The sequence below is a fragment of the Paralichthys olivaceus genome, chromosome 4 (genome assembly GCF_024713975.1).
Source record: "Paralichthys olivaceus isolate ysfri-2021 chromosome 4, ASM2471397v2, whole genome shotgun sequence".
Classification (NCBI taxonomy): Eukaryota; Metazoa; Chordata; class Actinopteri; order Pleuronectiformes; family Paralichthyidae; genus Paralichthys; species Paralichthys olivaceus.
The window spans coordinates 23,895,433-23,917,903 of NC_091096.1; the positions used below are offsets into that span (position 1 = coordinate 23,895,433).

At 41.4% G+C, this 22,471-nt stretch overlaps 1 protein-coding gene across 1 annotated transcript; it reads right to left on the minus strand.

Annotated features, from left to right (window-relative positions):
* Nucleotides 1–821: 821 nt before the first annotated feature.
* sfrp1a (secreted frizzled-related protein 1a) lies at nucleotides 822–14,601 on the minus strand. The gene is made up of 3 exons (XM_020094057.2): nucleotides 13,814–14,601; nucleotides 10,276–10,356; nucleotides 822–2,508 (listed from the first exon to the last, which is right to left on the minus strand). Exons 1-3 carry the CDS (start codon nucleotides 14,334–14,336, stop codon nucleotides 2,183–2,185), a joined length of 930 nt encoding a protein of 309 aa, XP_019949616.1. The 5' UTR covers nucleotides 14,337–14,601; the 3' UTR covers nucleotides 822–2,182.
* Between the last annotated feature and the right edge of the window lie 7,870 nt (nucleotides 14,602–22,471).

Here is a 22,471-nt window from a genome sequence, read left to right on the forward strand (position 1 = left end):
TTAACCCTTTAACAAGAGTAAGGAAAAACTCTTACATGTGATATAAATGCTTTCTGCAATGCAGGGATGAAACAGCTGGAACTGGATGAGACAAAATGAGGCCACATTATCTTTGGCCCAGGTTTGCTCTGTATCAGTTCTGATAATAACAGTTTGACACTGGGCTTCTCTATAAGACATGAGCCAATAATAAATCAGTAATTAATCAAATTAATGTAAGGTTATTTTCTCCACAACCAAAGGTAGTGCGCCACTTTAACTGTTAGGTAGTCCAGCCCTGTGCTCTCGTTAACTTGAATTTAGGCACAGTGAGACTTTAAGTCAAATGTCAAGTTATTTGGATTTAGCTTATATGACATGAAAAGTCATGGGATCAGCAAAGCCATTTGGACACACCCACCATCTGGGAGCTATAAATCAGAGTCCTGCATGGGTCAAAAATTGCAAACAGACATCCACAAAGTAATGGTAAATAAAAAGGATGCACTAGCTACACAATCACCCATGTTGTCCGAACACAGGGCTTGTGTGAAGGCTGGTCTGGTGAGACATGCATTCACTTACCACTTGTTATTGATGTAATGCAAAATGACACAAAGAAAACTGATGTTAATCACCTGTGAAACGTGAAATAATCATTCACAAAAGAAAAGAATCATGGTGACATATTAGCCTTGAAACACTCAGGTTGGTTTAGATAGTATCAAGAAATCATCTTGTTCACATTGAGCTATTTCCCTGGACCAAAGTAGTGAATTGACCAGCCAGCCGACATTTTCATGTGAAAACCCATAAAAGAACACTAAATAAAATGAGTGACACAGTTTTTCCATATTTATGTAAAATTTGTATGTACATGTAATAGGCAGAAATGCACCACTCACATTCAAATCTGCAACAAAATAGTGCTACAACGAACCAGCAATCCAAAACAGCACAGAGTTGGCAACATTTGCACTTCTAACTTTTTCAACACATATGACTACAAGGCATTTCCATTACTGGTGAATACTGATTACTGCAGTTAGACTGGATGTCGAGACAGCAAAGTGGTAAAAACATTTAGCCAACTGTCAGGTGACAACACGGCGTGAAATCAAGAAATCTGGCACACAACTCTACACATTGTCTTGTGATGAAGGTCGGTGGTAATGATTCTCTTATGATTTTTCAAGTCACAAAAAGAATATGTAACAATGACATGAAGAAATGAACAGCAAAGCATCAAACTGTTGATATTACAGTCTTAAGTTTGACTAAACAATCAGCTAACAGCAGCATTTTCTCATATGTCTGTTAATAACTTACCCAAGAGGAACCCAGTCGTGAGCTGCTCTGTAGTTTGGCTTTAAAAGCAGCACAAAACCACAACTGCCAATTTCTACGGTGTAGTTACTTTATGATTTAGGATATGATCAAACGATACATATTTAAAGGAACAGTTGGACATTTTTCCTGCCAACGGATAGATAAATATCAGTATCATTCATCTATGCTAATTTGAAGTTAGTGCCAGCAGATGTTTACCGTACGCTAGCGAGACTGGAAGCGGGAAGTAACCATTAGCTCGGCTCTGCCCCCCACAAAAGACAAATCAGTCTAAACGCATCTACATCTCACTTAATAACATGGTATATTTCCTTTGCTTAATATGTACAAAAAACAAAACTTAAAAATGACAACCTGTGTTTTCCTTGCCTTTGGACAGCCATAGCTGTCTCAGCCTGCTTCCAGTCTTTACGCTAACGTAGGCTCTCTAGCTTCATATTACCTGTACAGACACGAGAGTGGAATCAGTCAAGTCATCTAACTCTTGGTAGGAAAACAAAATGCCAACTATTACTTTCAGCATAGCCTACTGAGCTGTAGGATAATGGATGAAACAAAGTATCTACATACATATAATGGAAATGATTTCAGTCAGGAGGGGCTGTTACTACAATGTCCTTTTCTTAAGCAAAAGAAAAGCAAAAAAAGGAAACCCCAACCTTTAATTATGTGTGGTGTCATCACTCACCACATTGGACTAAAACTTGATAATGGACATTTCAAAGTATATGTAAATATACAAAGATATATAGATATATAAACAGAACAAAAGAAAGCAAAGTTTGGGATTTTAATGCTTAATGCAAGTTCATATGTAGGATGAGATGCGACCAGCGATGGTAGCGGGATCATTTTATTTGAAGACGTTCTCAAAGGCGGGACATTTGTAGGTCTTGAGCTTCTTCATGGCCTTTTTGAACTCTTTGCTGGACTTGTCCCACTTGTGGATGCCTGTGAGGAGGTACTGCTTATCCACCTTGCGGCCCATGATTAGGTACTGGTTTCCCAGGTTGTCTAGCTGCTGGCAGGGGCAGTCCGCGCCATTCTTTAAGTACAACACCAGCTTCTTCAAGTCCTTCTTTGTCAGGTTGCCTTGTTTCACCATCTTCCTCCTCTTCTGCAGGATCACCTTGCGGTCCATGTTTTCTCGCTTCACCTCCTTGATCTTGGTCTTGAGCGCTGCGAGAGGAGAAAAGGAGACAAAAACACTTGGTTGAAGACGACTTGGTATGAATTTGAACAGTTTGGGTTTAAACATCTCAGTTGACAGTGTTGTCATATGGATGAATAGCCTTATTCGTAGCAAGACTAATTCTTTCACTGTAAACAAAGTGGGTGATGAAATTGTATATGTGGTTATATGTAATTTTATTTGTGATATACAGAATGATAAATGGTGGACCAATGTATCGGCTAATATTAGCTTATTGCAGATACACTAAGTCAGTGTCGTTGTAAAGTTGTTAATATCATCTATCTCTACACTTAAATATTAAATACCACACTTTAAATAGTTTATGTAACAATGTTTATTTTAGTACGCAGGTTACTATTGATCACAAAGGCCTTATATAAATAAATGATGCACCTGACTCATGGGGACATAATCACATGTAATGAGTAGGTCCTATATTGTGCGCTGTGCTGAAATTATACCAATTTGCAATAGAATTCCAGTTATACTGGAGTTTACTGAAATGTATCTACATTACACCTGATGTGTATTGGATTTCTGTTGATGACTGACGATGATTATTACCATGTAATCTGGTTAGAAACAGCTAACATAACAAAAAAATTCATGATTCCCCTTATGAGTTTCTGCAATTCTTGTTTATGAAGTAGAAACCTTCTATGAACCTCATAATAATCAGGTTCAGGACAATACTATTATGTAAAGCCTGCATCAAAGATTCTCTGATACTAAATCATGTGTGACAACAAAATTACACATTTAGAAGTGTGGCTTCCCTACAAAGAAAACAACATTAGATCTAACTAAGAAAGTAAAACTTTTTTCTTTTTTTTCTCTTATAAGAAAAAAGTATCCTCCATACTTGAGTTTTTCTATAACAATAAGCGGTGTGTAACACTGCATTGGTGCACACCTACTTGGCTTCTACTCCCCTCTGATCTGTTTTTCAGCTTAATGATAACACTCCTGATCTTTCACTAAACTCTATTTAACCTTCTAATCACTCTGTATCTGCCAGTTCCCCCTCTGAATTGGAGCACGAGTCAGACTTTGGTGGTCCAAATCTTCATATGCCTCCACACATTACGTTCTCTCATTTTCCACGACACTCACCGATGTGTGTGTGGTGCACGGCAGCACGAAAGGAAAAAAAAGAGCGTGGCACGCTCTGTTCAATCTAACTGACAGAGTTGGTGTCAGGGTAAACCAGTGATTCATGTCAGAGATGAAGTCCTGTGACCTAGAGTGCAGAGAACAGCCTGATTGAGCATGAATCATCTTCACGCTCCAGCAAAGATCCTGACTCAAAAAAAAAATACAACTTGTGTCTAATTTTCTCCACAGTTTTAGAGACCAAATCCCTCTTGACTCACTTTTTGCAGAGTTATGCCTGACATAAAAACCCAAATTGGCACACAAGAAACTTCCAAACGTTTCATCTCTTGCTCTGCGCTCGCATCTCCCATTGCTAATTAAAGTGTTAAAAAAGAGGTGCCCTGTTTTTCCCAGTATTAAGAGTGCACATGGTAGGGATTAAGACTTTTATCCTCCATCTCTAGTTTCTCAAAAGGTCTCTATGAAGAGGCTTAGTGTTCAGTGAAATCAAAATGGGCAGCATTCATAATTAGTGAGTCATAAAAGAGAACGCCTTGCCCACCCCTGAAACGACTTTATCTAGATAAATCCTCAATCCTTGAAAGTCTTTAATCCTTTCTTTGCACCTTGTGTTGTTTGAGGGCTTAATCTCCCCAGCAACCTCATACAGTACGAGGTTGACATCAAATAATAGTTACACTGTTGTTGATGGTAAAACATTTGTATGCTCTTGGCTGGTGAAATGCTTCCTCTTCTCCTAATAACAGTGTTCCTGCAAGATTCCAAACACATCCAAACATAATTATAATGTGCAATAGAGCAGTGAGGTGGCTCAACAATCCATCCAGCACATGGTCATTAATGGAGGTGCTGCTACATTGTCATGGAGAATCACAACATACATCGGATTCTCAACAAGCACTGTATAAGTTGTTTCTGCAATGGTGTCACCAGTGACCAGTAAGTAACCAGGCCCCGTACAGCTCTATGTGTGAACACCCCCAAGACGTACTGACGACACACTGGTGGAAGCTGCTTATGTTTGCATTCTTTTGTCAATATGAATGAAAATGTGTCCTGGGCCACACTGAAGGACCAACTAATTAAGTGATGCCCTCTGCATACATGGAAATGTGTTTTTATTCTTGCACTCAATTAGCATAAAATGGTTTGTCCTCAATGTTTGAACATTTCAAAAGGCCTACAGAGATAAATTACAGGTTCATCAAACAGGTCAGGAAACTCAGTTTAAGAGACTCAAACAGGAAGTGCATTTCTGTTAAAAACATTTCAGTTGGTCTTTGCATACGGAATAATATAAGTGATTATTTGCATACAGAGTGGAGAACTGATTTCAGGTCACAAGTGGTCACTTCAGAGGCATGTGGAGATGCATTCAGATGTCAGGTGTGAAATAAGGTACTCAGAGCTGTCCACTTGGGATAGATAATATATGTAAATATGAGTCTGAGATAGATTAGATCAATACTTCTGAACCTTGTTGGCTTATGAAGTGTACTTGTGACTCTTCATCATAAGCTTTGGCCATATTGTGGTCACGGGTTTTGAGGAATTCAACCAAACAGTGATTTTCCTCCACAGATTCTTTCATATGAAGCAGTTTTACAGGCCTGAGGAAATCATTGTATTCTGTATTTAGGACTAAAGCGAAAATTAGAAGTACGCTCAAATTGCTGCTCTTTTCTGTAATCTTCTTGTTTAAAGATTAGCTTGATTGAATACCAGAAATACTGTTTAAATGTAATGTGCTGAAAAGAGCCATTCTAAATAATGTTAACTGTCAATACTTAAATTACATTTTGTTGATAATGCTTCTTTACTTTTTTAATGTTTTTCAGTTGTAATTTGCCACTTAATAGTGTGTTTTTCTTTTACTGAAAGAAATTATCCCCGGCATAGGATTAACAAAAAAACATGTGTCCACAAAACAAAAATGATGACTCTTTCTCTATCTCTCAATTTCTTGAGTGAATTATTGGATATAGTTTACCTCTTCGGATCTCAGAACAATCATTATTTGACTGAACTGGCTCTAACCAGTAGAAATATGCCAAAATGCAAGGGTTTAAAGGGTTACAAGAAGGTAGACACTTGTTGTTAAATAAGACAAAATTACCATGGTCCTATAATGTAATGTGCAATTTGATATCAAACCTTAATAGAAAAGTTAAGATGACACCATCAGAGGCTCTAATTTTGCAGACATAAACAGACAAGACAGTCTATAAACCTTTTAGAAGACGTAAAAGTAGATTTAGGTTTTTTGCCCTGGCATTAGCATCTAATATCAGTTTCTTTGCTGGGGAGCCCTCTCTTTCTTCTGGTCCCTGACACCTGGCCTGATTTCCTGTGTTGGTTCAGAGGCTTCCAGCTCCCAGGGGAGTCATAAACCCAGCAGGGGGGTTGTACTCGGTACTCCCCATTTACAATAATGGAAACTCAAGTGATCCGATAAGCTGAAGTGATCAGGTCTCTAGCGCAAGGCCTCCCTGTTGTTTACTGTGTCAGCAAAGGGAAGGAGTCATTTGGCACCGACAACAAAGTGAGCTGTCCGAGGTTAGAGGAGAGATTTAATTGAGGGGGGCTGGAGGTTTTTTTTGGGACAATGAGGTACCATAAAACCTTAAGCACAGAGATAAATTGTGGTGGGAACAAAGTGTTGAGTGGGATGAGCTGTAAATCTGTTACCAGCTGAGTGCTGCAAATAGCATGTGTGTGTCTGTGTGCATGAGTGTGTGTGTGCATGTGTTAGAAGAAAGATCAGGATTTCGGGTGGTGTCAGTGTGTCAGTCCTCAACAGGTGAGCTTAAAGTTCTGCACTGAGGCTACATCCATCTAACTCAATTTTCTGTTTTCAAACATCACGTCACCACTCACGTACACTGGGCATGCACATGCCGGAGTAAACAGGAAGCATTTATTTGTCAATTGCAGAATTGTCGAAGATTGCTCAAATAATGGCTCGTCTCCTGCACATGTTAACAGCTGTGTCATTGTAAAATGCAGAATTTATCTGCACAACAGCTGTTAGCAAAGACAACAGGGTCAGCAACACTTGGAATAGATTATCTTTGTTGCGTACTACACTGGTAGCCTTGGCTCACACCAATTGTTTTCTTCCGAAAGGGGGTCATGTGATAGGAGCCTGACGAATCAGCTAAGACTATGTCATGACTTAAAAGACCCAACCAGCAGTTGTAAATGTCTATGTTATTGTTACCAAACTTCTATTTATTCCCATCCCGACTGAAATGCTGCCCCCGGAGCTCAGACTAAAATGGGGCCAGCAACATTTCCAAACTTCTCTGTTCTAGCAGCAATAAAACTCTGGAGTAGTGTTGACGCCAAGCATATACGTAGCAGTGTTGATACATTTTCAAACCAAAACGTAGTAATGTGGATGTAGCCTGATAAATTGTTACTTGTTAGACTTCCTCTGTGGAATTAGCATTAAATCACACGTCTAAATTGCAAGAATTTTCCCTCTGCTGCCAGAGAAACACAACAGTCAACCACCTCGAGTCAAAAGCTGTGTTGCTGCAGCGTTCTAAGCTTTTATCAGGATCAAACCTCTTGCACAAATCAACTACTCTTGTGCAACTGAAAGGGAGGTGATTACTAAGGCGTCAAATGATCGAAAAGTGCTATTACCAAAAGACACGCTTAACTTCCACCTAAACTGAAAACAGATCTTTCACAACTTCCAGTAAGGGATGTTTCTAGTGGATGAAAAAATGCTAATCCTCTGCCAGGGTGGGGTATTTCACACATGATTGGTCCGCACAGATTCATACAGACTTCAGGCTAAGTCACTGATTCATTCCTCAAGCCTCTTTATGGTTTTCCATTTCCGTGCTCCACAGAGAAGAGCAAGTAATCTATCTATCATATCTTACTTTGTGGTCCTCTCCAAACAAAACAGACAGGCTTGTCTGCAATTTGGATTTTAAACACAGGTTCCCCACACACGCTGCTGCCCACGATGTTGACCACTTTCAGTCAAGTCATAACTAGCAGTATGCAATCAGAATGATGGCCTTATCTTTCGCTGACGGGATAAAACACATGATTAAAGCTTGGGATTTTTTCATCTGCATATTTTCTTTTTCTTCAAGACGAGGCATTATTTGTGTGTGGGTTCAGCTGGTGTATTTAAAGCTGTTGTACGTTTCTGCTCAGACCAAAGCTGAATTCCATTGGCTGGAAAAAGCAACAAACAAATGATACGACCAGTGATGCTATCGCTTGCCAAGTTGTCAGGCATTAGTTGTTTACTCGCTGCAATCAAGCCGTACTGAAATCACAGCTACGTTCGTTGCATACCAAAACAGGTCGGTCCCATGTGGGTTCAAACCTGCAACACAAGCGTCACAGTGTCTCATCCTTGCCCTGATACTAAATCTGTCTGCGTATCCTCACGTGTCAGATGGTTGGGGCACTTATGACAAGCAAGGAAAACAACATCTGTCTTCATCCGAGATGAAAAAAGCCAATAATGGTGCCACTCTCCTCTTGGCAAACCAGGAAGCAGACTGAAAAAGGCGTGTCTCATCGCCACAGCATAAACAACATGGCGATCCGTTAAACAAATGAGAACTGGAAGAAAGTCTGTTTCCAATGTGCGTCCAGTCTATGTTTGCTCGGCGAGGCACCTGGAATTCAAGCTGCCGCAAGTTTTGGTCCAGCCAGTGAATAAAACATGAAAGCCCAACATCTTGCATCTTGTGTGCATCATGCCCATGTTATTCCTGGAAGTCCTCATAACTGCATTTCAGATGATGTGTTTTTTTATTGAGTTGAATGATTTCTATGTCTTTTTTAAGTGTAACTGGCTCAAACAAATCCCCAGATTTCTTTAAACTTTGCCTCCGTCAGCAAAATATCTTCCTTCCTTCCTGTTGTTTTCAGTCTGGTTACCATTCAAGTTGGACTGAAATTAATGTGAGAAACTGCCTTTGGCTTCAGATTAGGCATTCAAACAACCTCAATCATTAGAAACAATCACTCTCCACACTAACTCTGAAAATGCACATCACATGACACTGTTTGCACACACCACTCTAAATAGGAATCAGATTGTCTCCTTCGCAGGTGGTTGCTTAGTTACAGATAATGAGAGGAACAGCAATGATGAAAGGTGATAGCAGGAATTAGGATTTTTGAACTTACAACATTATAGACCTTTAACTGACTGTAAGGGTTTGCAAGGCTTGTAGTGTAATTTGTTATCCATGGCTGCTTTCAGACATGCATTGGACTCCCGAGTCAAGTGGAGGTGCATGTGTGAACGCAAATGTCAACGTGAGACGATCTGCCCGGCCTGCTTATAAAAAGTCCATAGAATCCAGGAGAAGTTGACGTGTAAACCCAGCAGATGATCCCAGCTGGATTCACTGCGATTGAGTAGGGGGGTTGATGACGCTTCTAAAATGCAACAGACGTAAAAATGAAACAAAGAAAAAAGGAAAGCAATATCTCCCGGTGAAAAAACGTTGAGAGAGATTGTGCTGATAAGAGCCAAGAACGGTTATCTCCGCAGCAGAGTTAATACGTCACTTCCTGCCTCTGCCTGCCGCACCCGGCTGCTCCACCTCTCATCTGAATAATGCGGAGGATTTGATGCTGTTGTGAATACGTCTGTGCAGAGAACCTACCGCTGTGTTGTGAATGTGTGAAAGGCAAACTCTGGCTAGACTCCATTGCCGATTCTCTGGACTTTACCCAGAGGTCATGACTGACAACTCATGTCATTCAGTCGGGAGAGTTGATACTAACTGGGAGCCTTAGATCAGGAAACTGGAACCATTTAATCATTTCTTTACAAGAACTCCAAATGGTTCGGGATTCTGTTCATTAATTTTCTCCCCTTTGCACTGACAACAATAGCTTAAGGGAAACAGAAGTGGGTTTGAATATTAGCATAAGGGTTGGGGCAATACACAGTGAATATTGAAACCGAACGGTCTGTTATAAATCCAATATTTAATGTGATCCTTCCTTCGAGTAGTGATTTAAATGTCTAATAAAAAGCAAACTAAAATAAACCGCTTTTTTTCTTTAGATATGTATTTGAGATAAATTTTAAAAAGGAAAACAAACTCACAGTTTATCATTAACTACTTAATTTAAGAAGACATTTATATGTGGATGTTGGCCAATGTGCAGAGTGGATTCTAAAACAACAGTCCACCCAGACAGCAGAACAAACATCCCACTTTACTACAGCGAGGATCTGCCACATAAAGACTTTAATGGCCGCTATTCATTAGTCACAGAACATCATCCTTTACCAGAACAGACAGGCCTGGTACGTCTCACTGAGAGATAAACTCTGCTTGTAACTTTAACACAGAGACAGAGATCATTGATCTCACCACAAAAATGGCCAAATATGGACAAGTGTGGTCAAATACGGGGGTGCAAATACACAGGGAGAAAACCATGCTCTACATTCTTTACATACTTTGTTCAGAATTCATGGACTGTAATAAAGTTCGACCATCTCATGCTGCTCTTCTGATTGTTTGAAGCGCTGTGATGCATGTCAAAACGTATCAAAGTGGGAAGTGTGCTGTATTTTGCATGCTGTGTGTGTGTGTGTGTGTTGGCGCAATGGGTGTTTGGAGGACACTCACCGAACTCGCTGGCACACATATGCTCCAGCATGGCGTCTGTTTTCATTTCATTGTCACATGGAGGGCAGATGGGGGAGTAACCTGGGAAAAATAAATAAAATAAAATAAGGTCCACGTTTCAGAAATCAGAAAAGAGGCAAAAATACAAGTCTCGTTGATACAAGAAATAAATCATCGACATGGTTTTAATTATTAGAATTAGTTCCGTTTGCCAACCATTTGGGATGTGGGCAAAGGAACAAACGAAGAATCAAGAGGAAAACAAAACAAGTCATTTCTTGTTTGGAATGAAGTTCAAGTAAATTCTTTTAAAATATATATCACATTCATGCTCTTAATTAATTTTTATCTTTTAATCTAAAACCCTTTCTAAACACAGACATCCTATCTAGTGTCTGGTGTCAGTCGCTAGGTCTGATGACCTGACCTCACTGAGGAATGTCCTCAGCTTTTATAGCCGGGAGTAAAAACTCTCTCTCACTCTTTTACATTTAGACACATGCAAATGGACCTTTCCATTGTAGTCAACGGTTATGCATACACCCTTAAATGCCAAATAAAGTATGAAATGTGGGAGGAATACATGGGCATGATGTTCAATCCAAGCCTTATGGAATGCTCCAAATTTTCAAAAAAAGGCAGTATCATCCAACTCGAAGACAAAAACCTGATTAGGACAAAGCCGAGATTGTTTTGGCCAAAAAGTAATTTCTATCTAGAGGCAAACCTGCAAATATTTCACCAACACGACTGTTCAGTTTTTACCACAAATGTTTGTTTGATGCCAAACAGCTGAGTTTACTTTCCAAACAAAGTTGGACCTGTGGTGCGATTTCAGCGTCCTGCAGCGTTTCTTTCAAACAAAGTGAATTTCAGTGTCACAGCTCGGATGAGGATCGACTGAGCAGAGAGGTAAGGAAGGGTGAAAACAAATAGTTTTTCTCCCCATCGCCAGTTGTCCATTACATGTGTTTAGCGAAAGCTTGTGAAAGTAGCACCCAGGTGTAAAAAGCTTGTGAAAACAAACACTGTTTACAGAGTCACAGAGTCCCTTTGCCTGTTTGAGCCTGGTTCTCCTTTAAACCAATTATCACCAGCTCAAAACATTAGCTTGCTTTTTTTGTCTTCATCAACCTTAACGTTACATATTACTGCATTCTAAGGGAATGGTATACATGGCAGAAAGAAAAATGCATGACTCCCCCCGGGTAGATCGGCTTCAACAGGCCAAACTCTGTCCTGCGGAAGAACGCCGGCTTTCTTTATCGCTATGGCGCTGACAACAAATGATAACAGGTGACGTCTGGAGAGCTTGCAGCTCTGTGTGGTCCCGACCAACCCTGAGAAGGGAGCTCTTTTTCAGAAAAATGGGCCTCCGTCCATACCACCATGTCCGTCAGTAGCACCCACCCCCTCTACACACACACACACACACACACACACATGGGATAAGTCCCGTCTGCAGATACAGTGAGCTCTGTGCAATTGCTGGATGATCCACAGTCCCCCCATTTATGACCAACATGTTCAGCCCAAAGGTCCTCAGGTGAAATGTAAGTAAGTTGATGATGTGATGATGGAAATTTCCCCGTAGTTCATGGTTAAAGTGAATGAGGCGCTTGTACTTCCCCCTCCTCACCTATATGTGATCGGCAGGGAGCCGAGCAGAGCAGCTGAGGTCTCAGACAAAAACTAACCGGAATCAGCCCCCAGCTTTATCTTCCCCAGACCTGTTGCTTTTGTGCATTTTTCTGGGTTTCTCTGGTATTTGTCAGCTTGGCTCATCAGGCTGACACCCCCCCACCACCACCCCACTCTCTGTTCACTGATGCTGCATGAAACTGTCTGACTCTGCTCCACACCAACCCACACACAGTCCCAACAGGTTTGGGGAATCTGCAGCCAAGGAGCCATTAGTGATAGATGATATCCAGGGGGAGTGCGGTGGGGTGGAGTGAGGTGGGTGTTGCCAGGGCTCTCGCTCACCTCCAGAGTATTTAAATACGATTTATTTGAACAGTGTGTTATTCAATTATGTCTTCATCGTTCCATCTTTCACCAGTTCTGATGCATTTGTCAGTGATGGCTCAGGAGAAAATTAGAATTAATCGAGGCAGACGTTCGCCTCTCGCTGCTGGACTTCCTCCCAGCATTGTCCTCCAGCTCAACATGCACCTTGAAATAAATGACTACCATCTGTTAGAGAACTTTTTTCATTTGTACAACATCCCTGCAAGTGATCAGCAAGCTACTTCACATTCATATGAAAGATTTTCTACAGTAGATCATACACTGGGAATGCCTAGTAACTGCAGGAGACCATCTTTAAGAAGCTGGTGAGGGGAGGTGCGGAGGGGCGACATTGTTAAAACGGGATCAAATCCAGGTTTTCACGGCTGATTTCACCACCGCCCCCTCACCCTCCTCACCCAAAAGGTTGTATTTGGTTTGTTTGTGTTGGGATTTGCATCTGCAAACACACCTTCCCTGCTGAAATAACATTCTCAAGCCTGTTAAATTGCAGCGGTGTCGACTTTTACACGGTGGCAAAAGTGGTGGCTGTTTCGCACTAAGGTTAGTGAGGCTAATGTTCAGAGGTCAATAGTTAGTTGTACCAAGAAATCCGGAATTAGTCAATTACCCAACATGGGCTGTCTCCCGCTTCTCTAATGGGATGATTTGCTGCATTTATCTGCCTTTTTTAAAAACACAACAAATTAACCATTTTTTCTTTTTGAATTCGGAGACTGATGGTATGACATAACGTGACACCTGAATCTGTGTGATATGTGACTGGGACCGAAGCAATCACTGAAAACACAACTGAGTTCCTGTCCTGTGACCTTTTTTCTTTCTGTGAAAAGGAGTTTGGAGGAGCAACCTGGGGTGTGAGTGTGTGTGTGTGTGTGTGTGTGTGTTTGGAGAGAGGGGGTTTACTTTTCAAAATTAAAGTTGCACTTTGTGGTTACTTTGAAGCATATGGTGTCCCTAGGCAAACATTTAATTGCAGGCCTACTTTATTTTTTGATTGAATTCCTGGCAGAATATAGAAAACTTTGAAACTGTAGGTACTCAACATGTTGGAAGATAAAAGTGAACATTTAATTAAATGCATATCAGTATGATTAGGAGCTTTTTCTCTGGAAAATTCAGGTTTTTTTGTCAGTGCTCTGCCAAACACATTTTGTTGTTTTATAGACTAAACCATTAAATTTGTCGATCGTAACAAACGCTGAGATATTACGCAGATTAGTGATGAAAATAGTAAATGTGCCTGACAGGGTTCAACCAGATCGGACAAATCCTTGAAATGAATCGAAAAATACTGTAATCTGAAGACAGTTTCAGCCTCCATCGACAACTATCAAGGCGCTGATGAGCAGCAAGAAGCAAGGCACCAACTCTCAGAACTGCTCTCTTCAAATAGCAATCTGCACAGTGCCTTGAGATTTATACATGTTGAAAAACGCAATGATTAACACTGACAATGTATTAACATCTGGAACGCGCTGAAGGAGGCTTGTGCTGTGCGTAATACCTGTCGGTTTGGTGGCCTCGGTCGCGTTTGGCTGAGTCATGGCGATGCACACGTCGTCCTGGGGAAACTTGTCGCAGGTGAGCATCTCCGGCCAGGGGAAGCCGAACGCCTCCATGATGGGGGTGCAGCCATCCCGCACGGCCTCGCACAGCCAGCGGCACGGGTAGATTGGCCGCTCCAGGCACACCGGCGCGAAGAGCGAGCAGAGGAAGACCTGTGTGCCCGGGTGGCAGTTCTTGTGCACCAGGGGCACCCAGCTGCTGGCCTGCTGCTTCACCTCAGCCATGGTTTCGTGCTCGAGCAGGTTGGGCAGCAGCATCTGGTTGTAGCCCACGTTGTGGCAGAGCCGCAGGTCGTCCGGGATGTCCACGCACTGTGGGGGTTTGCCGTAGCTGCGCCCGGCGTTGTACGCGTCCGACTTCCAGCTCAGGTACTCGTACTCTGAGGCACGGCACACTGACAGGAGCGCCACTGTCACCGCCAGCCGAACCATCCTCCAGAACGACTCAGAAGTGGACCTCATTGTTTCTCTGTGCAAAAATAACGTGAATGCAGCTCAGTGCGGCTCACACAGGCGAACCAAGAGACTCACTTCATAAAGAAAATCTGAATGATAGGAAACAAATGTAAGGAGAAAAGTGCTGAGCTCTGCTGATCGACGTGCGTAAAAGGTGCCGAGTGTCTGGTTTGGGTATAAAGTCCACACTGCGGGCACTGTCCTCTGCCTGCAGCCCCGTCGCGCTTCTCTGGTGCGTCCTGCTCCTGTGAGACTTTGAGGAGGTAACTGCGCTCTGCTTGCGCGGAGCTTGGTAAAGAGCAGATTGTAAAGTGCTCTCCGGCCAATCGGAGCGCGCCTGAGCCTTTTGGCACTGTGCTGTCAGTCAAAGCTCTTAATTACCCAGTGTGTAAAAACTCTCCGGGAGCCTCCCTATCCCTGCTTTACTCCCCTGCGCGTACTTCCTTTGACTTAACCCAATATCGAACCAGGGATTCGAGATAATATGTGGGATGTGGGTAATTATTAAGTGCGTTACGCAGAATAAACGTACCTATCACAATATTATCTTTTGCTGAATTTCTGGGGCTTACTTTCATTCCAGTTCCCAAAGTGTGGTACAGGAAATAACTTGTGTGTCTGTGAGGATAGTGAAGATCCCTTTTAATGTGAGGAAGTCTTCATTGTATTTCTACTTCATAGAAATGATACATGTACAGCAGAATGAGTATGGATACAACCCTAGTTTGTGCATTTCTGTCACATATAAATATACAATGCATTTATAGGAACATTAAATATCGGTCAGTGGCTGGAAAACCCAGGATTTGTTAACACAGCCAACACAGCAGTGCTGCTTTGTTGGAGAAACACCAAATACTCTTTCTAACAATCTGCACTATAGATTAAATTGTTTATTCCATTTCTCAACCCAAGCAGGCCTGTATAGATGGTCAGGATGGACATAACTGATTTCCTTGATCTTTTTGAAAAACATTATTTAGTTTAAAATATTCTAGATTAGCATCATTGTTATTTTTTAAGTTTGATTCACAAACTGGTTCGATTGTGAAAAAAGAGCAAGCAAACATGAAATTATATTGTTTAAGTGCAAACGAGCAAAAATGGGAGAAATAAGACAAAGAAAAAAACGTCACAAGATATTTTATATTATTCTTATACTGTCAGTTCTTACAGCTCTGCAGCGCAAATCATACAAGATGCACAAACTGGGTGTAGGGCTGCCTTTCATTCCAGTGGTTCCAAATATGTGTCACAGGGAGCACAGTGAGTTCTGAACTACAGAGAAATGAGCCTCCCAAATAAAAAGAAGAAAAAGTATTTATGCTGTTATTAAATCAGCTTCCACACTCCCTGCAAAAGAATGCAGCTTTGGTAATAAAGTTCCTCAGCCAGTTTTTTCAAGAGGAGCTCTCACGTACATTATCTTATCAAATAGGGTGCTGGATGTGCAAACGTTGTGGAAATGTTTCTTTATCCAAACCTAATTACAAACAACAGGCTAAAGTCAATTTGCTGAACCGTGGCTGTCCATCTCCTCCCAGCTTTGCCTCGTTCCATGATAAGACTGAAGGTGTGAAATCCCTCTATTTAAATGTGGCCCAATTTACATTTCATTGTGTTGTTAACAGTCCCTGCGGAGCGAGAGAAAAAAGAAACAAAACAAAGCACTTAATTTGATTTTAAGTGTGGATGCAGCAAATGCAGACCTTTCAGAGTAATGGCTTTGTGGACCTTATTTATCAAATCAATGTGTTTTACAGCTGTCTCCGCTGCAGAGGACAGCGCTCACCTCGACATTTTCTTCTTCTCCTGCTTCTTGAACCGAGGCCAGGACAAAAACATTAACCAACAGCATGGAGAATGTTAAATGCATTATGCACCATGGATAGATTGGACTGCACCATAATCAGACATTCCAGTCATTTGTGTGCAAAAGTTGAAATTCTTGAAAATGAAGAATCAAGGAAACCTGAAATTTGAAAAAGATACTAACTCATTAATTAAATGATGAATTCACTGATCCCTCTGCATAGCTATCTGCATACCAAAGCGTTGCGTGCTGATACTGAGACCAAGCATTTTCTAGACAACACCCCTGTTAACATTTCAAATTGACAGCAATGGTTTTTATAAGGGGGTCTGTGGCGATGCTGCGCCGACTTTGTGGGCTGATGGCATCCAACAACAGTTTGTCTGTAGACGGTTGCTAAAGCAGACTTAAAATTCAAGAGACAGGAGGCATTTTTTCCCCTCAGACCAGACCTGGCTTTGCTCATAGCCTCCTGTCAGGAGTGATAGGCCGCGCTAAAAACCACCAGCCGAACTCCAACCAGCCAAAACCTCAGCGAGACAAAGAAATGCAGCAAGTGGAGAGAGGTTTGTGTTTACTTTCCATATGAGGTAAAAAAGTCTTCTGCAAACAAAAGCAGATAGGAACACATGAAAGCCATGGATGTCACTGTTATCACTGCCACATTCACTTTCTAAACTGTAACAGTGTGTGACTATCAATAGAGGACTAAATATTTGGACTTTCAGGCCTCTGGGAGTTTCCCAAAGAAAGACTATCCATCTATATTCACCAGTGTTTAAAGATGCAATCGTCTGTACATGTGCATGTGTTGCCATGAAAGGGCATTTTGGCCATGGCAGAATGAACACGTATGTCATTAGGCATCTGTCACCAGCGAGCGCTGCGTGGTTAAACACTGGACCTCCTCCAGAGCACGGCACCAGGCGCGGACTGACTGAGCATGAGGGATGGTGTTGGAGAAAAGGCTCTTTTATGATCTACTGCATGTTCAAATATAGAAATAACAAGCACACCTGCTTTCTGTCAGGTAACACCAGAGACCTCAGCGAGCTACATACAGCTCACAAAACCGCTCTGTGTGGCATCTATTCAGAGATCACAGGTTGATTGATTTAAGTTCTTTTTCCCCCTCAGGAGACAAGCCTCAAGATAAAGGGATCTGACTTTCCATCAATGAATGATCTCTGTCTATATGAGCACTTTGACTCAGTATCAGTTTTAATTCCCGTCCATTATTTCGCGCCTGAAAACTCATTTCCGTGACCACTCACGTTCAGTGGGCATGCGTGTTCCAATGTCCTAGCTCATATCCTACTCATGTAAGCAGTTGCATCATTGTAAACTGTGGAATTTAGCCGAAGAGCAGATGTTAGCAAAGACAATAGGGTCAGCAACTCTCGTAATTGATTATTCATGTTGTGTTCTGAAGCTGAGGTCGATGCCGGCTGTTTTCTTCTGGAAGAGGGTCATGTGATTGGAGCCTGTCAAATTGGCGAAGGCTAGGTCGTGACTGAGAAGAGCCAATCGGGGAAGCGGTTGTGAGTGTCTACGTCATCGTTTCCAAACATCTCTGTGTCTACTCACCCAGACTGAAACTCATCTCCAGACTTTTCAAACTAAAACAGTGCCAGTAGCGTTTCCACACTTTTCTGTTTCAGCAGCTCTAAAGTACTGTGGACCCCTGGCATATCCATAGCAGTGCTGGTACATTTTCAAGTAAGTTCTTCATATAAAATTGTGACTACTGATCATGTCCCTCTTACTCAAAGATTATTGACCTTTGGCCTGATTCCGTAATTTTTTTTTGAATGTGGCCTTCACAGAATGTGTGTCAGCTTTCTGCAGTAATCTAATTTTATGTTAATCTGTGTCTGTAGTCAGAGTTCTACCAACTCACCTGGAATAAATGATCATGTGAATGTGGAAAATGTACAGAATGTGTGTTGTCAGGGCTAAGGTCCCTTCAGCTATGGGTACATCAAGGTCACCACAGCAGGAAGTGGTCATGAGAACCCCCCATAGAGGAATTAGACAATGGCTAAGTAATTTGGATGGAAAAGACTTTAGGCAACTTTTACAGTATGTGTGGTAATATTGCTCAGGATCTAAACAGACTTTGATCTGTGAGTTCTCTGTTCCTCCAAAATATTAACCATAGTAATTACATGTATTTGTTTATCACTTTTGAAAACACAGTAACAAAATACTTTACAGAAAAAAACGTACTTCTTGTAAGACAAAGAGGATCACAGTTTGCTATTTTTACTATAACGCATGCTGACCCTTTTTTACTGTGTAACTTAATTTCTCACCATGTCCGCTCCTCTCCAGTATTGAGAAACTAAAAAACAAACTTGAACTCGTGGAAACAAATACATGCTACATGAGGAAAGGCTCCATATTTTTTTAATTTGCTACACTGAGGAGTGAGGAAGCTAGACTGAAGTGTGGGTGGTCAACATGCTATTTGGCTGAAAATGCTGGCCATGGCTAAACATGTCAACAGCCAATTAGATATGCGTGCCTGTTCTGCTTTTTGTTGTTCTCTTTGGTTCCATGAGTAATAGCACCAGATGGTAAGAGAAAAGAAGAAGTTAAGGAGTAGCTTACAGCCATTTAAAACTTACCACATCTTTACAACTTCTATCTGTCTGACAGCCAGAATATACTTCTCCCTATTTCCAAAGTTATTTTATTGAATTCTAAGTTTTATTAAAGGGGCCCTCCACCAATTTTAAACATCGGAACAGTTTATTAACCATTCAGAGTACAAGTCGTCTTGTGAAAACAGTTGGAAGATAACGTCTGTGGCTCTAGAAAAATCAGAATAAAAACCCTAATGATCTAGGGTTTGGGATTGAGGACTACAAATGTATTTCTAAAAAAAGTCTGCAATTGTGGACTTTGGTTTAATGACAAGATTCCTACTGGTTGCATCATTGTAAATGTAGGATCCATAGTATTTGGAGTTCAACCATACTAGTGACTAAAACCCCTTTTCCACAGGTCAAAAAAATCCAGTGACACAGCTAACACCTGGCTTGCGTCTGCAATGGGTATGAATTTGATTCCTCTGGGGCAAATGGCTCTGCAGTAGACACAGGTTTTTATCTGCTCCTGATTGGAAGCAATGGAAACATGACACCCAGGTGAATGTGATAAATTGGCAAGACAGTGAGGTGCGTTTGTGATGCACCGGGTGAAAAACGAAAAGGCAAACTCCTCTACTGGCAATGGGAAAGACTTTTTTAGATAGTTTCTTTTTTAGTTCTATATAAGAAGCAATTAGGGAAGGTGAAGTGAACATCGGGTTTAATTCTGTGAAAACCGATTTTCCCCTAGCAGCCTTTAAATGGCCAGACTGTTGTTTGCATGATCGATCTAAAACCAGAACCTCAGTAGTTAGAGCATTCAGTCTTTTTGCAGCAGAAGGCCAAGGCCTCTCTCCTCCCCCTCATGATGTCGTTCACGATGATGTCACTACTTGTGGTGAAACACGTGTTGATAATGCGCAGTGGAGCCAGAGAGTGGTGAGAGGAGCAAAGAAAATGGGCATATATTAAAGTAAACTTATAGTTCAAACAATTTATGGGGCATTAAGATAAGTTTATTTCACTTTTCTATATTCAGAAATCTTTCGGATCAACATGTATGTGTTTATTTAGCAAAATGTGGTGAAAACACAATTTCAGTACATTTATTTATGGTTAATTAACTGAACCAAGACTTACTTCTAGTTTAGCTTGTTCAGATTTTAGATTTACTAGTTTCACAGAATCATTTGGAGATACTCCAAGAAATGACATTAATAATTCCAATGTAGGCACCGATGCACCATTTCTATTGCAGATTGCAAAGGATAAAACAGGAGATCGATACTCATGAAGCACAAAGCACACATTAAAGTTACTGAAGAAAACCAAAACAAATTTGAAGTGTCCACCTGTGGTTGAATTTTTCGGGGTTTTACTCCTTGTGAGGGTGTGGGTTTAATGTAATTAACACTCCTAGTGTCAGCGTTGTTTTGACAGAGAGTCAAATCAAAAAGATTCCACATAAAACACCGTTTGATTAACCCTGTAATGAGAGACTTGTGCAGACCACATGAAAATAACACGATTTTCAGGAGTAGATCTATCAACCAAGCTTCATGGAGGCAGACTGATACATGTTCCAACCTCTAGTAAATTACAGTCTATGATAATATTTATCAGAAGATGAGGCTTCTTCTGTAGCTCTTCCTTTAATTTATCTCACAGAAGAAAGTGTTCTGCCAAAACCACAAATGCGCTTGTATTTCAGTGCAGCTACCAGTTCTGAGCTCCAAAATGAAATAAAAGTGAGCCAGGCTGTTCTGTGAGGGAGCCACAGTGCATGTCTGCCTGTGATAACTTGCCTGATTGCGTTGCCCTCGCCATGACTAAAGCAGGAAATTTGTGACATTTGGAGAAAGATAAAGAGGAGAATAAAACCGAGTAGAAAAAACAGTCTGTGTTTACTTTGCTTAATGATGCTCCTGTGTGCTCGAAGAATGAGGCCAAAATACCTCTCGCATAACTCATACATCGTGCTGGGGCGGCAGCATTACTGCTCAGCAGGGGGGGAGAGCGAGTGCTTATCTGGCCCGCAGACAGTCAAGAGTCCCACAGTGAGACAGCTCATTGTACATTTCCATAAGTCATAAAGCTGCATCCCACACCAACTGAATGTTTTTGTTTGTTGAAAGTCACTAGTAAAACTCTTCTGTAATTGATTTAGCAAGTACTTTCACTCAGTCCGCGTCCACATAAATACTTCAAGTAACCACTGCAAATTTGCAACGGAAAATAGGAGCTTTTTTGTGGCAATGCCCCTGATTCAGAGTGGATGAGCAAGACCAATGACTTGATAAAGTACAGAGGAAACCTCAGAGCTTGATGGCTTCTGTAGCTCTCATCACATATGCAGCCACAAGTTTTCTCTCTGCAGGCCAGAAATGACAGATTGATATGTGTCAGGGAGAGAATGCAGCCCAACAAACCTTTCTCTCTCACGTGTGTCCCAGCCCTTAGAGCGGCTTCAGACACTGCTCAGATCCCTGCAGTTTGTGTGAAGGTTACAGTGTCGTCGAGCTGATTTTAAATGGATAAACTTGTCATTTTGGTCAAGTACCAACAAAAACCTCTCATGTGCATTATTCAGACCCTGTTCTGCAGATCTTAAAGTCACGGCCAGGTGATTCCGGTTTGTTTTAGTTTTCCCTGAATAGTTCTAGAACTTGATTTGACTCCACCTCTTGCAAAATGAAATGAGTGGGTATAGTTTAGAAAGGCATTCACCTGTGTATATAAAGTTCAACAATCCGCACTGCGTGTCATTAAATACAAGGAAACCCTCTCTAGACCTCTGTGAATTTTATGGCATTGCAGAGATTGGGGCAAGGGTATAAAAGCACTTCTACAGATTTTAGTGTCCCCAGGAGCTTATCAGCCTCAGTAATTGTGAAATGTGAGAAGTTTGGAACCACCAGGACTCCTCTTAGTGTTAACCATCAGAACAAATAATAACTGAACAAGAAGGGCCCTCGTCATCAAGAGGACCAAGGACCCAATGGGCCCTCACTGGCAGTCTTAGAAGTTGTGCCTGCCTGAAGGACAAAACTGTCAGTAGCAATCCATTAATTAGAGCTTAATGGTAGATTGGCTAGACTCAGACCCACTTAAGAGATTTGGAGTTTGCCAATTTGAATTTATGAATACCTGGATAATACCATCCCTATCATAAAGCATGGTCGCAGGATCAGGCTATAAAGAGGCTTCCAATGGGCAGGGACAGGGAGAATAGTCATGTAAATGCAAAAAGGTCCTCAACGGGCAAAAATGATCATTTGAAGATCTAGTACACAATGAAGTGTGCAAAAAAAAGTTCTTGAAGGTTCTGTGTATGTGATGGGTAAGAAATGCTTTTCTGCAAGTCTGCCAAATCATAACTCAGGAAGCAGACCAGTCCAACCCAATTTAAATGTGTGCAGCTCCTCTTTAGTTTGCAGATATCTATGTTCGGAGCCAGCTTCCCTTCTCAGATACTTGCCATGTCCACAGTTGTTATGTATCAATGAAAAGGTTTCATCCTGATTGTATCTATGCTCTCCAACTTGCAAGCCAAAACCGCCAAGAGGAATTCCAGGAGAAACCTATCATGAGAGATAATCTTGAAAGACATCGAGTACCAAAAACTGAGAAATCCCAGTGAAGGAAGTGCTGTGACTATCTGTCTGTATGTGGTTAAGAGAGGGGGGGTAGTGAAGCTCAAAGTCGTAACATCTGTGCATAATTACATGAACTCG